Raw genomic sequence first — 15,260 nt, forward strand, 5'->3', positions numbered from 1 at the left:
ATTTGACAGATAGCACGCGATCTCCAAATTCATGCCCCAGCCCACACTTTGTCACTACAGATGTCCCTTAATCACTGATCACTTGTTCACTCTTGCGGACACGCCGTGAGTGCTCTGCCGGATTTCTGCCATTCTGTCTCTCCACACATAAAGTGTTGCGTTGAGCTACTTGCATTGCCACCTCACGGACTAAACCCGGACCGAGAGCAGAATGCTAACTCGATGCCACGCTACCTTTTCGTTTTCGAGTATAACGTAGACCTTTCAACTTTGTAACACAACAACTAATCATACTTAGTCCTGAAAATCCTTATAATTCATCAATCTAGTTGGAGCACATCTGAGTTGCTTAAAAAATTAAACTAAGCCACCGCGATGTGTACTTATTCTATCTACACCTGAAACCAGATAAGGTCTTTCTGTGATGCGGACTAGTACACCAATATAGAGACAATCACTGCTCAGATTTCCCAACTTGAAATATGTTCATCTTTATCGAATTCCTATAGCGAAGCTTTCCACGATATCATTTCTTATATCCGTCAAATTCGACGTATACCACTTTCAGATGTAGAAATTAATCTTACAATGGACAATCTGACTAAGCATAACATGCACTTTTATTTGGGATTCTCTATCCCGTGGTCACATGATTTTCTGAGTAGGGTTCCTGGTATTGAGCCATGTGTTCGATCTTCACTTTCGACAATAACCTCAAACTCGATGCGATGCGCGCAATTTCGTTGCTTTTCCATGGGTTGCATTTTGCCACTTCTTGAGATAGCTCGAGCAACAACTGAAGAGCGACCTGTCGGCAGCACAATGATTTGACAAAATGCTTGCCAGCTAAAGTCTTGGCGTGGCTTTGTCTCAGCTCGTTGCCACTCTGATTTGCCGGATTGGCGTATTTGAACAGCTTCGATACCATCCCAACTCCACGCCCAGCCACGAATCATAACTCTCGGACCAACTACTTTAGCATTTGGTGGAGGGTCGATGATCATTGAGTTAGGCTCTACTTCCCATACGGGTTGTATTCCTCCCTGCGGATTAGGTCTGTTGTAGTAATAGGTGGCGAATATTCCAGGTGCACGCTGGGCTTGAACGGACAGTCGCCAGAGCCACTTGGTGCTGTTGGTACCGAACCAGCCAGGCACTACAAGTCTCACTGGTCCACCTCGTTCCCTCCTAAGCTGTTCGGAGTTCATCTCGTAGGCCACAAGCACTTCCTCGGTCATTGCTTTTTCTAATGGAAGGTCTTTCTGATAACAAGATACTTTCTTCCCAGCGAATGTACCATGATCAAGGCCATCAGACCATATATATTGCGCGGAGCCTAAAGGCCGAGCGATCTTTAGAAGGGATTTGAGTGGGACCCCGGTCCAGGTGACGTTTCCAACACGCCAGATGTTCCTATCTGACGGGCGTAGTGGGCTTCCGTAGCATTCGTGGAACGCAATAACAGACGACTTTGGTAATGCACACAACTCAGGGAGAGAAATTGAGAGTGGGTTTTCCACCATTCCGTCGACCACTAGTCTCCATTTAGCGACGTCAACAACGGCAATTCCCATATGCATCTCCTCGAACAAGAGTCTATCATGAGTGAGATACTCTTGTTGTTTGTGAGGAGGAGGCGCTTCTTGGTATTTGCTTGGTCGATAAATCGTAACGCACTCGTTTTGTGCCCTTTCACCGCTCGACTCGTTGCTGCTTTCATTCGTAGGCATGCTGGAGGTACCGCATCAAATTTCCTTCGGCATTAGAGAGTCTTGATCAACAAGGCAGAGGACAGAGCTTTGAAATTGTGTTCGCAAAAGTACATTTCTGCATCCTCTGTGTCGGCGACTGAAATCTTCGTAGAAAGCCACCGAAAGTACTATTCCGAAAGAGGAGTACGGGAACGATGCTAGAGCTCTGGTTCTATTTCCGTTATATTCTTCCGTCATCATACCTGATAGGTTTAGTGCGTGCTCATTTCTGCCCCCTAAGGGGTGGAATTGGCTCTGGTTGGGTAACGGGAGATAAGTTACTGTCACGATTTGTACTGTATCCGGCCAATTGGAGATGTAAATGACTCTGTATTTCCATTACCCCTATTTCCCACTATTTATGGGGCCGTTTCTAATTACATGACTAACCTCCGGATATACTGTATACCCGAAGCTATTCGGATCATCTATAGACCCGGTTTCATGCAGTATTCGTAAGATATTTGTGACACACCCCTTCAGCGGCCTCAGTATCCCATCCTGAGCCGCTGGCCATGCCATTCATCAGCGAATCTGCTCCAATTTAGGTCATTTCTTCATGACCAGGTCTCCAATTTCGACCATCCGCAAGAGCTTGACGAAGCTTGCATGCTTCTGCCGAGAAAGCAGCTTCGTCAGGCCATCAGCGACCATTTTCGCTGTCGGGACCCAGCGTACGGCGACGCGTCCCGCCTTCACTTCCTGTCTCAGCCAAAGGTGATGAATATCAACGTGCCGAAGCTTCGTGTCGAAGCTAGCATCGTCGGCAGTGATCAGACCAATAGCTCTCTCATTATCGCACTCAATGGTGAGGACGTGCGATGCCTCGAAGCCCACTCGGCCAAGCAGTCTTCTCCACCATTGGAGATGCTTGCCGGCTTCAGATAGACCGAGAAGCTCGGCCTCGGTGGTTGAGGTTGTCACCGTCCGCTGCTTGGTGGCTTTCCAGTCTACAGGTCCGCCGTAGACCTGGCAGATATAGCCTGCAGAGCTTTTCCGGTCTGCATGATCACCGTACGATGCATCGCTTGCTAGCTGCACCGAGTCCATATCCACCTCCGCATTGTATTCGATTGCTAGGAAACGGGTGGTGTAGAGGTAGGTGATAGCCCGATCGACGGCTCGGTGGTGCTTTTGCTGATATAGGTGTATTTCTTGCGCGCTTGCAATGCCTTCGTACGGCTTCAGGTCTTCGATTGGCAGTGGGGTTAGCACGGGGGTCGGTCTGTGAGGTTATAGCGAGCTGCCACGCTTGTGAGATAGCTGTCTTGGCAAAGCCATAATTTCTTCGCCTGCCGGTCCCGAATAATGCGTATATTCAGGAACCATTCAGCTTCTCCATGGTCAGTAAGCTCCCAATGCGCTTCGAGGTCCCTTTCTAGCTGATTAGCTCTTCTCTCCGCCGTCCGATGGCTTGCTATCAGTATGTCATCAACGTAAAAGAAGACGATGATTCCTTCTCCAATAAAGACGCATGGGTCTTCGGGTGCTTGCTTTAGGCCTAGCTTGCTAAGAACCTCTGCTGCTTCCTGCTGCCACAGGCGCGGTGAGATTCTTAGCCCGTATAGCGCTTTGTGAAGCTTCCAGCATTTTCCTTGCATCCCAAAACCTTCCGGCATCCTGGTGTATACCTCCTTTTCCAGCCTGCTGTTAAGGAATGCTGTCACAGCGTCCCGCTGTCTCAAATTCAGGTCGAATGCTGCTACCAACGCGAAGATCATTCGCGCGGTTCTAGCTGCTAGCGTTGCAGCCCTCTTTTCCTCTGATGTAATTGTCTCGAGGTCTCCTCTCACGCAAATGCGAGCTTTGAATTTGACTAGGAAGCCGTCCTGGTCTAATTTGTATGAGAAGACCCATAGCAGCGGCAAGACCTGCTTTCCCCGGTCCTTTGGACGATCTACCACCTTATACGTCTCTTTCTCTGTGAGAGAGTCTATTTCTCTGCGCATGGCGGCTAGGAAGCCTTGTTGAAATGGGTGATTCATGACGTCTTTCCAATGTTTCGGGGGATCAGGTAGATCGTCCCGATGACGTCTTATTGGCTTCTCCGCGTATAGGGCCGCTGCGAATGCATGGAGGAAGGCTGGGGGTTCTTCCATGGTAGCGTACGCGAAGGCATCATCCCGTTTTGCTGACCTTCTTCTTGGTCCAGACATTATATTTGCCTCATCTAGGTCGCCGTTGATGTCTCTTGGAGCTAGTTCTCTTGGTGCTAGCTCCGCTTGCAGCTGTGCTTCAGCTTCATCGTCCGATTCACTGTTTTCCTGAGCTTCCTGGGTCGCTTGCTGGACCTCCTGGAGCTGGTCTCTGGCCGGCATTTCCGGTGTCTCCACCCCCTGACGAGCTGCAGGAGGTTCTTGTTCACTTGGAGGTGTCGGAGGTAGTGGAATTTCCTGTGGGAAAGCGCCTGGTAGGACCGATATAGGTTCAAAACGTCGGCTGCTAGGTGTATTATACACCCCTTGGCGGCTTGCTGTATGAGATGGTTTTTCGGCCGAAGAACTATCTCTTCCTGGAGTCTCATTTCTCACTGGTCCTTCCTGGACGTCTTCGTTATCGGTCCTAGCTTCCAATTCAAGTATCTCTCCATTTGTTAATGATGCCTGGAATACTCTCTCAGCCTCCGCTAGGTCCAATTCCTGCGGCTCCTTCTCCAATGGCATTGGAATCGGCTGAGAGGGTTGAAAACCTAGTGAGTATCGACGTGATTCATCGAATACGGCATCCCTAACCAGCCTGACCTTTCCATGCTGAGGAAACCATATTTTCCAGACATTTGCTGCTAGATAGCCGACTAGGAAACCGACCTCAGCGCGTGGATTCATCTTATCCGATTGCACTTGCTTCTCAATACGGCAGTAAGCAAGGCTTCCATACAACCTCACGTTTGATAGGTTGACCTTCGGAATAGCTTCGCCGTCGCTGGCGAATCTCTTGCGGACCTCGTCCCATGGCACTACCCAGCGGTTCTCATGCGCGATATAGGTAGGCGTCCGATTTAGCAGCCAGACTGCTGCCATTGCTGCTTCAGGCCATAGCTCCTTCGGGAGCTTGCCTTCAAGTGTCAGCATCCTCATACGTATGAGAATGACACCCCCTGCTCTTTCAGCGTTTCCATTCATTTCTGGATGCCCTGGTGGACTGTGATAGACCACTATACCGTCCGATGTTAGACTCCGTTCTGACACCCTTCCTGCGGAAGTTTCATTGTCATAATGGAAGGCCTTGATAGGTAGGTTCCACCAATTCTTGGCTATTTGGACGAACTGGGTAATGGCTAGCTGACATTCAGACTTCATTTCATGCGTCATAACCCAGTGAAACCTAATTCCTTCGACGTAAAAATGAGAGATCCATCGATGCTTATTGTAGGCATAAGGAAGCTGTATGAGGTCGAAGTGTACTCTTCCAAAACGGCCAAAGCTTCGTCCAATTGGCTTCCTTGACACTTGTCGATTCGACCTTCCTAGGCTGCATGTCTCGCATACAGCCTTAGGAGTTGCTTCCTCCTCATTAATGGTGACTCCCTCGACCATTTTTGGCATTTGCTTGAGAGTTGCAGGCTGTATATGGGCTAGACGTCGATGCCATAGCTCCATTGAACCCTTTTCCTGCCTTGGTGCCGAGGATACTGCATTGGCAGTGGTCTGAAAAGCTTCATTGGGTTGGTCAAAGATCCACAACCCGTGCTGCTTCCTAAGATGCAAGCTAATTATGGGGATACCCTGGTGGTCCTGGATATACCCTTTAGCTTCAGACCATTCACCACCCTTTTCTCGCAACCTAGCGTACGATACTAGGTTGACGTGGAACCCAGGCGCGTAGCAAGCATTGCTTAAGGTGATGATCTTCTCTTGCCCTGATATCGGGTCCGCGCCGGTGAGCTTCACCGTCCCTCGTCCAATGACGGCTGTACTGCCGTCTCCCGTTACGAGAGCTTCCTTTACTGGCGTGAGGTTGACGAACCAGCTTCTCTCATTACAGACATGGACGCCGGAGCCGGTGTCAAGAATCCATCGGTCATGAAGTGCTGAGATAGCAATTTTTGACCCAATTTCCTGGGTTGAAAAGGACGTATTTCCTAGGTTTAATTGGACGGCATTTGCCGGCATTTTTGACAGTTTTTCCATGGGTTTTCCGATGGTTTCATGGATCCATTTCCTCCATGCTGGGTCGGCCGATAGAGCTCTCTCCATTTTTTGGAGGTTTTCCCTCTTTGGCTGATAACCGTCGGGTCGAACTGCTTCATTGACGACCCAGCAGTTCGTGAGTTGATGCTTCGGATGCTTGCTGCCGCATGGGCATGGCCTTTTCTCAAAAGGTATGTCTTCCCTTGGCTTCCTAGAGTCATTTCTTGCTTCCTGATGACCCTGCCAAGTGGAGAAAGACCCCTTTAACGCTGGCGGCTGTAATGCTTCCGATGGTCCAAATTCTCGATACAGGCCTCTGAAGGACTCAATCAAATCCTGAGTGTCGTACGAGGCTCCATTCATCACTATCTCTTGATATTTTGCCTGCCACCAGATTGGTAAGACCTCTTTGACTGCTTGCAAGAAGTCCTGGTTTGCGCTCTCAACTTCAGGAAGCTGGAGGCTAACTGCTTGCTGCCATAGCTCGGTCCACGAAGCAAGCCATTTCTCGATATCCCCCGCTGGTTTTACGGTCGAGAAAGCTCTCCATTGCATCCGAATTTCTTCCTTGAACGCGGGCGTACGCGCGAACCTAGTCTTGAGATAGGCTAGACGGTCATACGGGGTGTCGAATTCGAGGACTGCGTCACGGAGACCGCTATCCACGAAGGTGATGATATACTCATTCACTTCATTGAGGCCCTTCCGCTGCTTCTCCCAGCGGTTGGCACCAATTTTGTAGACCTCCAAGAGGTCTCTCCACTCCTTTTTAGCTTCAGGATCCGCATCCAGCGGATACTCAGGCTCCTGTGGCTCTCTCAGAGCCTTCGGACGAAGGGCTCCATCGGTGTCGGGGTTGCAAAGGTCCCAGACTGTCCGATTAATTGCGAATGCCCTCATCCTCTTGTGCCATGCTCGCCATTGTGACGAGTCTTTCAGTTTATCGCCCTTCAGGGCGGAGAGCATTGATGCCGTCTCCATTGTGGATGCTGCTTCTGATGAGATGAAGCAAGGATCCTGCGAGATGGTTGGATAGTAGGGATCGAAGGGATTCAGGGGTAGGAAGTCTGCGAGATGCTTTCTGGACCTTTCAGCTTGCGAATAGCTTCAAGGATGATAGCAAATGAATTCCTAATAGGTGCGAACCGGGCTCATAACTGTCACGATTTGTACTGTATCCGGCCAATTGGAGATGTAAATGACTCTGTATTTCCATTACCCCTATTTCCCACTATTTATGGGGCCGTTTCTAATTACATGACTAACCTCCGGATATACTGTATACCCGAAGCTATTCGGATCATCTATAGACCCGGTTTCATGCAGTATTCGTAAGATATTTGTGACAGTTACTCCCGCCCACATGTATGCTGACTAAGATTTCCCTGACCCGGATACCGGTTGGTATTTTCACTGAACCCTGGTATAGCCGTGTCACGGATATCTGTCTGGTTTGACTGTTCCCGATCGTCGATCTACCGAGCTTAGTATCTGCAGATGACTTGAGGAGGCAGGAAGGATAAACTATTTTCTCCTATCTCAATCTCAATCGACTCTAATAGAGTTTGTAACGCTGTAGTCTGCTACACGGCGTCGTCACTCTTCCGGAGGCTCTCTGAAATCTATCACCCAATTGGGTTATTGGGGTGGTAACAACGGCGCTTCATCATATTCTTCTCCCGCAACGTCCTACTGCGGTTTAGTATGTGGAATCGGGCAGAGAAAACCATGTCGAGCCCTTGCTAGAGAAGCTGCAGGGTCAAGTTGGACCTTGCACGATAAGTCTGCGAAAGATCAAGTAGATCCGATGTTATGCTAGGTATAACTGTGGCAACAAAGCTTTTGGTTAATAAATTGAAGGTGCGGCTCTAGATTAGGTCCGTATGTTCCATTACAATTAACAGTATCAATTATTGTTTCACGCTCCAACAAAATCCAATCCGAAGCAGACCGGTAACAATCTACAGGAACGATCGAGACACTGACAGGGGTAGTTGAGAATTTGTCCAAACAACATCAAAATCCCCCCAATAATATATATATATATATATATATGTTTCTCCTTATCTATCCAAGACTCTACCTACTACGTTGAATCAACCCTTAACCGATTTCCACCTACACATATCCCTTTCAACAAGCCAAATTGAGCTGCGTAAGAAGACCGAGTTTCCACGGCAAGGTGTTATAGTCACTGGCCGCCGGTCGGACCCAGCCCTGTTAAGAGGTGTTGCAGATTGCACGGACGTACATGGACTGATCGTCATGGTTTGGTTGATCTCAGTGCGCACCATCTCGCCGTGACTGATTCTTCTCGTCCATCCAACTCGTGATAGAATCCATCTATCACTTTTACGCCCTTGAGTCGTGTATGGCTCCCCTTTCCTTAACCAAGTTTGAGATCTCTTCCGCAGTCTCGCCGCCCATCCGCGCAAATCCCGCCACCACACCCTCCCGGTCACCAGGCTTCATCTCCTGACTCATCTTAAATTTCCCCTGAACTTTCTCAATGCGAATTTCAATGCCAACAATATTCCGCTGCATCAACTCAATATATTTCTCCGGTGCATCAGACACCTTCCACGGCTGCGGCTTCTCGCCACCCGTATACCCCATAACCGATTCCTCAGTATGCTGTGACAAATCGTCGATTTGTTTGGCTAGAAAAATGCCTGCCTCGGGAGACTTCGAGTCGTAGTAGAGAGAGAGCTTGCCATAGACTTGGACGGCAGAGTAGTTCCATGTGGGGACGACCTTGCCTGTGTCTGGCTTGGTTTGGGCGTAGTATTTGGGTGTGACGTAATGGTTATATTTACCATTAAATACCACAAGTACGTTATCTTCGAGCTCGAGTACATTAGGCTTGCTCACAAGTTCCTCGATCATGCCTTTCACTTGCGGGTTTTGCTTAGCGATGTGTGCGCGGAGACGGCCCTGTGGTAGGAAGTCGGTGGTTTCCACGGGGAGGTCCAGGACAAAAGGCGCATGGGTGCACTGTAAAAATTCTTGTGCGGATTTTACTCCCGTGATGAGCATCCCTAGGGGATTCTCGCGGATGAATTGGAACAGGACAGCAGTGTCCCTTTCAGCATGGACGGGCGGGAGGAACATTTTGGGGTCCAAGTTCAGAGTGAGATAAAAAGATAGTTGACATCGGCCTTGAGAGGGATACATTGCCAGCCTTATATAGATAACCGAGCCGGCTGAGATAAAAGAATTTTAAAAGGCGAGTCACGTAGAAGGCTATTTTCCGTAATCACACCCGCAGAACTGAGGCAAAGCGGACTTCACGCTATGCCCACATGAGCATGAATCGCGCGTTCAAGGAGGAACTAAGAGCGAAGAACCTTCCGTTTTGAACGTACAAACATAAAATTCGACCAGTCAGACCAGAATAATACTCTGATAACAATAAGAAAGGCCCGCATCGTTCTAGCGCACTCTAACCAGTATAGCGGCGATTGGGCGGATAGGAGTATGAGGGAACCAACCGTGGTCCACCACCGTTCTCGCACACCGCGTTTGGAATAGCACCGACCCACATTTCAGAGATGATGCATAAAGTGCCTATCCAGAGAAGAAATTTTCGATAGGCTTGCCTGATGCGGTCTGCAGGAACGATAGACCTATGGGAGACACTTATGGTATGTTCGGAAATTTCCAGAATGGCGGTGCAACGTGTATAGGGAAGAGTATTAAATAAGATAATCTTCAAGATAGGACTGAGAAAGTTCTCAACTACTTCTCAAAAACTTATAGTTGATCATATAAACACAGCCATGAGCAGATCTACCCCCTGAGGATCGCCGTCCTCATCAATACACCGTCAGACAACTTTGACTTCTGGACAGACGTCAGGCAGGCCTGGCAAGAATCCTTCGCCAATGTTGCCCCATCCGCCGAAGTCGACTTCTACGACCCAGTCTACGAGAGAGTCTTCCCGGATCCGTCAAAATATGACTTGATTGCTCTAAGCGGTGGCAAAGCAGACGCATCTTCTTCTGACCCCTGGGTGCTCGGAGTGCTTGATTTCGTGCGCGCTGCTGTGCGTGATACCCCCAAGACGAAGATCCTTGGTGTCTGTTGGGGGCATCAAGCTGTGGCAAGGGCGCTCGGTGGGGAGGTTGGAGCTGTTCCGACAGGGCCAATCGTGGGTTTTTTCTAGTACACCTTAACTGTACTGGGATAGGGCTAACCAATATTGTGCAGGCTGCTATCCAAGATATCGCTCTCACAGATGCGGGCAAAAAATTCTTGACATTCGCTGCCAGCACCGGTTCGTACGTATGTCTACCTTATTCCTCTGATACCATGGCCATTCACTGAGTCCGTTCTAGAGAGCACCCGAATTTCATGTCCGCGAAGTCGCCAAGCCTGCACCGGGATTCATCCACCTTGCCTTGAACCACGAGTGCTTCGTCAACGAAGCTAACACAGTTCTCTCCTTCCAAGCTCATCCCGAAATTTCGAATAAACTGGCCCAAAAAATGTTTCTTGAAGACGATAAGGAGTACAATGGGAACTCCACTGCCGAGCGATTGAAGGCAGAGGTGCAGAAACTCGACCAGCCAACTGATGGTATGAAATTGCTGAAGCGGGTTATACAGTGGCTTGACGAGTAATCTGGGGTTATGTTAGTGCTGATAAAGATCTAAATGGTGGTTGAGAACACGACTCAAATTTACTGCATATAAAGAGAGCATGATTAAGAGCGAAACTTAACCATGTTCAAGAGGTGCAACCAGAATCGTAGGAGCATGCAATCCAAAGCACAAGAGCGAATTAAGTTTCGACACATTTATGTTCTGGCCTTATCAGTATATTACTTTCCCAATGCATTCTGCTACGTACCTATCAGCATCAGAAGATTTACTCGGGCGCAACAACATTACGGTCACCAGACTGCCAAGGCCAGCCTTTGTAGTCCGAAGTCGTCGGTGGATTGGGTAGAAAACCTGGTGAGTTCGGGGATGAAGGGTGGTTCCAGACGGCACAGTAAGGAGTCAATTATCGGCGTTTGTATAAGAAAGGTTCGGGGTGGGGACAAGTATCCGGCACCTGGTCTTGCAGCTTCTCGGTACACTCCGGCCAATTCATCTGTGTTCGAAGGTTGACAAGCGTTCGTTCAGATTCTGGGCATCGCCAGTAAACCCAGAACCGCGAGAGCGCCATGGAGCTTCTACTAGGTTGCGACTTTCTCGTAAACGATTTGGTTCATGCCGCCACGAGCATACTAAAATACGAATGAAGGGGGTATCCGATACGTAATAGGGCGCACTGAGCTCGTTGAGGTTGACGGATATATGAAGGATGGATGGCATAAACTTAAGCCGTGCGGAATTAGCGTTAATCTGGGTCACCACCTCTATTACCTCAGGAGTTACATGTGTGGCCCTTGTTGATTCGAATCTTTCCTACTCGTAGTATTGTACCCTGGATTTTTGGAAATTTTCTCAGTTCGAGATTTTCACAACTCGATGTTTGATTGTTAGTTTATTAGGGCTGATTGGCTGGTGGGCGTCTCGGACGGTTGTATACAAGGAATAAATCATAAATCTGTTCGGAAATGTCACTATTACCGGTAAAGCGAGGGCATTGAAGAGAGGATTTTCAATACAACGCGGTTCAACAATGGTCAATATAACGTATAAATTGCCCGTTGGTAGCGGTAGTTCCTTCGGCGCCTTGTAAATGTTGAACAATTCTCGACCACCCGTAAAAGTTCTTGCCTGGTCCTTTGTTACCTGCCGTAAAAATGCCGAACAGCAGACTGGCCATTTATTCGTCAAGTAAGATATGTAATGACATTCGTTGACTTTCCTGCGGTGTCTTCGGCTATCTCTTTCTCCTTGTACCGATTTTGGTCATGGCGTACTTACCGTTGAAGGCAAATCATTCCCGGTTTCAGAATACCACACACAGGCTGTTTTCCCACGCAAACAGAGTAGACAAGATGCCTATATAGCCCGTGGACAAGGACCCGAGCTTAGCTGGCGACCCAAAATTGCGGGTGGGCCACTCCTAACCACAAAGCGAGCTTTGCTTAACCCGGCGCGGCGACATCGACACCAATCTTCGGATTCGTTCAAATCCCATTACCGTATCCTACATACAAATCTATACACTCTGTGAAGAGGTTGCCAGTAGCCCTCCACTTCCCGTGGACCAGAATGGTAGTGATCATCTGGCTGTTATAATGAGTGAACTTCGGCGTTCCGCCGCCATCATCCATGGGCTGTGAAACTCCGAACACGTCGCGGCCCATTTTCCTCTGCCGATTGATCGCCTTGACAACAGCAAGAGTCTGGTATACAGGGAAAGCCCCTTCTTCCGTCGGCTGCTTGTCCTCTAGAGTCTGCAGCCACTTTTCGATCTGCATGCCAAGAGAGAGGTCCTGACAGCGGAGAGACGCAGCCAATAACAGCCCCGAGAATCCTATTGTATAGTTATTCCGGATAATGGATGTTTGCATGTCGGTCCCTTTGGCAATCCGTAGCAGGAGGCGGGCCCATGGTTCTGTCTCCAAGCACTCACTGCCGAGACGCTGGGGGTCGCGAGATGGAAGATTGTGCAGGAAGGATGTGCATTGCATAATCCGAGCCACGACGTAGTAAGCAAAGTTGACGGCTGCATCGTGTGCTTGAAAATAGATGGGCGATGTTTCTGAAGCATCAACCACAAGCGGTTGTTGTGATGGTGGCAGATATAACAGCCACTCGTCGAGCCTTTTGGATTCATGCTCTAATCGCGCGAGGCGGTCTTCGGTGTCGTATCTGTCGGACGGCAGATCGCTTGCGAGGGAAACCGGGTCGGTATCTGTTTGGTCTTTCCAATGTTTGAGAGTTTCCTTCACATTCAGTCGATGGGATTCACATAAAATGCTTAAAGCCACGGCCCGTAGATCGTGGAGAGAGCCAGAGGTTCGTTCAAGGTCCCTTGGAAAAGCAATTGAGGGCAGATTTCGCTGTACATCTAGAGAACTGAAATATGTGCGCGCCCACCAGACCAGAAATTGCGACTGTAGCCATGTAGTGAGGAGAGCTCTGTACTGTGAATCTCCAGTGGTCTCGCGGAGCTTGACGAGAAATGCCGATAGACCTTGGACATGACAATAGTATCCGTCGAAATTACCCATAGACGCTTCAATGTAGCCAAAGATGACCAGAATAGTAAGGATCTGTGTGGCATTATTTCGGTAGTCATCTTGGGAGAGCGAAATAAATCTTTTGATCGCAGAGGAATAATACAACTGACTCCTCGTTTGGTGTATAAGGTTTGGACTGAATGTACCCATGGTCGCAAAGGATGTTGAGTATTTTCTCTCAGCATCAATGCGGCTGATATTGCACGAAGATAGAGCGAGGATGGTATCTTTCAACGCCGGAAACCCAAGCAGCTCAGAAGCGGAACGGAATATCGGATGTAGTGCTGGCAAGCAATGATCCTCCCAGTAAGTCGAGTAAAAGACATCTCGATCGGTATGTTGCAGTGAGTGGACGAGGTTGATGTTCGGAATTTGGGAACTTCGACTATGTTGGCTGAAGGGCTGCAGCCCCAAGCGACTTGAGTCAGATTCGGCTGGCCCCGTCTTCGGACCTGTCTTCTTTGGGGGGAGTGCGGTCACGACTCGGAACTTTAAGTCTAGCTCAACGCTCTCGCAGACTATCCCCAGCCTAGCACATGTCCCGCATGTCGGCTTTTTCTCATCACACTTGGTCATCGATGTCAGTGGGAGCCACGGCAACTCCTCTAGGGTAACATACTTTGGTGCGCCTTTTGCGACAGCTCTTGCAGCCATCACGCGACCGGACAATATCTGTTTTCTTGGGTCTAGGCGGAGCTGGTTTGTACATTTGATGCCGTTAGCTACCCGCACCCCAACGAGGGCTCAGTACTCGAGGAATATATGACTGTTTCCCCCTGAGGACCTAAGAAATAGAGTTAGATGGAACAGTGACGGCGTGTCTGAGCGAATACAGCACGGAAAGCGGGATACAATGCAAACAATACAAAATCAAAGGAATAATGTTTTTCCGACCTAATGATGGGTTTCATGCATGTCCATAGAGTCGGTTCCAAGGATTCCCTGGCTCTCGGTGGTCCACCAGCAAGTTGCGGCCCTCAAACAGTTGGCTACTGCAAGGTTTGTAACAATATATCAATATGGCAAACAAATAGTACGACATAGCCAATAAGCTAATGTATATATATGCCGCGATTAAGGTGCTAATTTTGTCTTCTTTAGCCTTTACTTGCTGCACACCCGCAAATCACCTTATAGGTTATACCTATAATAGGCATGGTAGGTATTTCGGAGAGCATCTCAATCGCTCCTTTAATACTAATTTGTTACAGTCAATCTGTGGATCAAGCTTCCTGCCAGCCTGGGGACGTTGCGAGAAAGATTTCCGACCGTCAAAGACGCGCTTTGAGTATGTAGCTCGGAACGCAGAAATTGCATGCAATTGTAGTCAAATTCGGCTTTCCTTGCTCACGAGCAGTAACCATGGCCTTCTGGAGCGTTGTTCCGAAGATTTAGGCATACAGTCTGACGGCAAAAGTGCTAACACCCTGTCCGTAACACGCTGCCCTAGAGATCTGTCAGCATCAGATCTGTTCGGCGCTCTACCTGGCATCGCTCCTCGATACCCTCAAAAGAACTTAGCCCGTATAAAACCTGTTAGGCAACAGTACGGTTGAGAGACAGATCGTTGACGACGGAAGCAGAGAAGCATTAGGCAAATATAACCCGGAATCTTCTAACTTAGCGACGACCCGATAGTCGTGCGTAATATCTAGGTACACGAAATAATGCCATAACCATTTCCCTCGAATATTTGGTCGGTTAACCGAGAAGTAGCAGATAGTCAATTTCGACCGTTTGGCCGTTAAATTGAGCGGTGGTATTTGTGAATCCATCACACGATATCAACGGAGGGCTTCGTCTGTTTGGAACGCCGAGCAATGCCAATAGAAGCATCTGCCTCGCTTTCACGTTTAGCGATATCAATAGATGGGTCGCTCATATCACCACGCCGGGCAATGTCGATAGAAGCATCTGCCTCGCTTCCACGTTTAGGGATATCGATAGATGGGTCGCTCATATCATCACGCCGGGTAATGTCGATAGAAGCATCTGCCTCGCTTCCACGTTTAGCGATACCGATAGGTGAGTTGCCTTCAATACGCCGGGCAATAACAATAGGAGCCAGGCTCCCATCGATGCTTTTAACAACATCCGCATTTACTGCATAGGAGTTGACATATGCCAGGGGAAGCGCTGACGCGGCCACAGCCAAGCAAATAGTAAGAGCGCGGAGTTGCATTTCGACTCGAAGGAAGGAGGTATGAGTTAGCGAGAGTCAACACATGGAATACG

The 15,260-nt window shown here is 48.8% G+C and overlaps 6 protein-coding genes across 6 annotated transcripts; 1 reads left to right on the top strand and 5 right to left on the bottom strand.

The window, feature by feature from the left end:
- Positions 1 to 620: 620 nt before the first annotated feature.
- Positions 621 to 1,730, bottom strand: N7446_005635 (uncharacterized protein; the record flags this gene model as incomplete). The annotated part of the gene is made up of 1 exon (XM_058514383.1): positions 621 to 1,730. One exon carries the CDS (start codon positions 1,728 to 1,730, stop codon positions 621 to 623), a length of 1,110 nt encoding a protein of 369 aa, XP_058371561.1.
- Positions 1,731 to 2,300: 570 nt separating this feature from the next.
- On the bottom strand, positions 2,301 to 6,862 carry N7446_005636 (uncharacterized protein; the record flags this gene model as incomplete). Its single annotated transcript, XM_058514384.1, has 3 exons — positions 2,301 to 2,941; positions 3,078 to 3,129; positions 3,188 to 6,862. 3 exons carry the CDS (start codon positions 6,860 to 6,862, stop codon positions 2,301 to 2,303), a joined length of 4,368 nt encoding a protein of 1,455 aa, XP_058371562.1.
- Positions 6,863 to 8,233: 1,371 nt separating this feature from the next.
- N7446_005637 (FMN-binding negative transcriptional regulator) lies at positions 8,234 to 8,992 on the bottom strand (the record flags this gene model as incomplete). Its single annotated transcript, XM_058514385.1, has 1 exon — positions 8,234 to 8,992. The coding sequence occupies one exon, from the start codon at positions 8,990 to 8,992 to the stop codon at positions 8,234 to 8,236; it is 759 nt and encodes a 252-aa protein (XP_058371563.1).
- Positions 8,993 to 9,522: 530 nt separating this feature from the next.
- On the top strand, positions 9,523 to 10,503 carry N7446_005638 (type 1 glutamine amidotransferase; the record flags this gene model as incomplete). Its single annotated transcript, XM_058514386.1, has 4 exons — positions 9,523 to 9,525; positions 9,669 to 10,031; positions 10,091 to 10,165; positions 10,219 to 10,503. The coding sequence occupies 4 exons, from the start codon at positions 9,523 to 9,525 to the stop codon at positions 10,501 to 10,503; spliced, it is 726 nt and encodes a 241-aa protein (XP_058371564.1).
- A 1,463-nt stretch (positions 10,504 to 11,966) lies between these two features.
- Positions 11,967 to 13,679, bottom strand: N7446_005639 (Zn(II)2Cys6 transcription factor domain-containing protein; the record flags this gene model as incomplete). The annotated part of the gene is made up of 1 exon (XM_058514387.1): positions 11,967 to 13,679. The coding sequence occupies one exon, from the start codon at positions 13,677 to 13,679 to the stop codon at positions 11,967 to 11,969; it is 1,713 nt and encodes a 570-aa protein (XP_058371565.1).
- A 1,120-nt stretch (positions 13,680 to 14,799) lies between these two features.
- On the bottom strand, positions 14,800 to 15,207 carry N7446_005640 (uncharacterized protein; the record flags this gene model as incomplete). The annotated part of the gene is made up of 1 exon (XM_058514388.1): positions 14,800 to 15,207. One exon carries the CDS (start codon positions 15,205 to 15,207, stop codon positions 14,800 to 14,802), a length of 408 nt encoding a protein of 135 aa, XP_058371566.1.
- Positions 15,208 to 15,260: the final 53 nt, after the last annotated feature.

The sequence above is a fragment of the Penicillium canescens genome (assembly GCF_028828765.1).
Source record: "Penicillium canescens strain IBT 15451 chromosome Unknown utg000004l_segment0_segment0, whole genome shotgun sequence".
Classification (NCBI taxonomy): Eukaryota; Fungi; Ascomycota; class Eurotiomycetes; order Eurotiales; family Aspergillaceae; genus Penicillium; species Penicillium canescens.